Source organism: Monodon monoceros, unplaced genomic scaffold, assembly GCF_005190385.1.
Source record: "Monodon monoceros isolate NGI ecotype Baffin Bay Population unplaced genomic scaffold, NGI_Narwhal_1 Super_Scaffold_20, whole genome shotgun sequence".
NCBI classification, from domain to species: domain Eukaryota; kingdom Metazoa; phylum Chordata; class Mammalia; order Artiodactyla; family Monodontidae; genus Monodon; species Monodon monoceros.
The window spans coordinates 105,522,455-105,523,702 of NW_021703777.1; the positions used below are offsets into that span (position 1 = coordinate 105,522,455).

A 1,248-nucleotide genomic window follows, 5' to 3' on the forward strand; every position below is an offset into this window, starting at 1 on the left:
AAAACATACACCCAAGGCAAAGAGGTGTAATATCTACAACTTATTCTCAAATGGTTCAGAAATAACAACAACAACCATATTCATAGACACAAAACAAGAAAACAAATGTGGTAAAGTAATAACAATTGTTGAATTTAGTGAACGGTATACAGAAATTTTTTGTAATAGTCTTTTTTTTTTTTTGGCAAATACATGAAGTTTCCATTTTATTACAGTTTTGTACCACATTAGTTCAAATGCATTTCTCTACAACTACTCCAACAGAGGTCCTCTGGAATTATTTCAGTCATCCTTAACATGTGACTTCACCAGACTCTGAATGTAAAATAAACATATAAAATTTTAAATTAGTAACTTTTAATTATGAATGGGATAAGAAATAAAGTCATCAGATGATGGCTGGGGCTATTAATTTCCAACAAGACACTTTGTTGAAATGTTTCTCCTGATACCCCAGGTATAAATGAGAACCTTCAAAAAACAAGGGCAGAACCAAAGTTCAATAAAGAAGCCTCTGCAGCTTAAGCCTCCCATAGTCCTAAACCTCTGACAGAAGCTAGGCAAAGCACCTTTCTTGCAAATTAAGTGGGTGTCCAGTATTTCCATGTAGTTGAGCTTTCAGAGACAGACAGCTTTCAGGTATATCATTAGGATATACCATCTTGGCTCTGGTTGTATTAATTATGCCTGAAGAGTTTAATACCCACCCAAGTCCAAAGGTGGAAGAACACATAAACGGGTATGGTAATCGGCAAGAGCCAACTGTAAAAGCACAGGCTGGCTGTGCTAGTGCAGCCCTGTGGGAAGTTTTCTTCCACAGAGGCCAAGTATAACAGCCCTGCTAACAAGACCAATGGAATGAGGACAGTCAACGTAGGAAGAGACAGAAACATTCTTCTCCACTTATTATAAGCCACTCTTTTTTTTTTTTTTTTTTTTTTTTTTGCGGTACGCGGGCCTCTCACCGCTGCGGCCTCTCCCGTTGCGGAGCACAGGCTCCGGACGCGCAGGCTCAGCGGCCATGGCTCACGGGCCCAGCCGCTCCGCGGCACGTGGGATCTTCCCGGACCGACGCACGAACCCGTGTCCCCTGCATCGGCAGGCGGACTCTCAACCACTGCACCACCAGGGAAGCCCCACTCTGACTTTTTAAAAGGTGGGTGGTATTTAGAAAATTTAGTTGTGTGTGTTGTCGTTTTCAAGTATGACCTAATGCTGCTCCATTTCTTCTTGCTTCTTATTTTGATG

General features: G+C 41.6%; 1 protein-coding gene across 1 annotated transcript; it reads right to left on the bottom strand.

Annotated features, from left to right (window-relative positions):
* Window positions 1-677: 677 nt before the first annotated feature.
* LOC114903192 (phosphatidylinositol N-acetylglucosaminyltransferase subunit Y-like) lies at window positions 678-893 on the bottom strand. Its single transcript, XM_029236023.1, has one exon. It carries the CDS (start codon window positions 891-893, stop codon window positions 678-680), a length of 216 nt encoding a protein of 71 aa, XP_029091856.1.
* Between the last annotated feature and the right edge of the window lie 355 nt (window positions 894-1,248).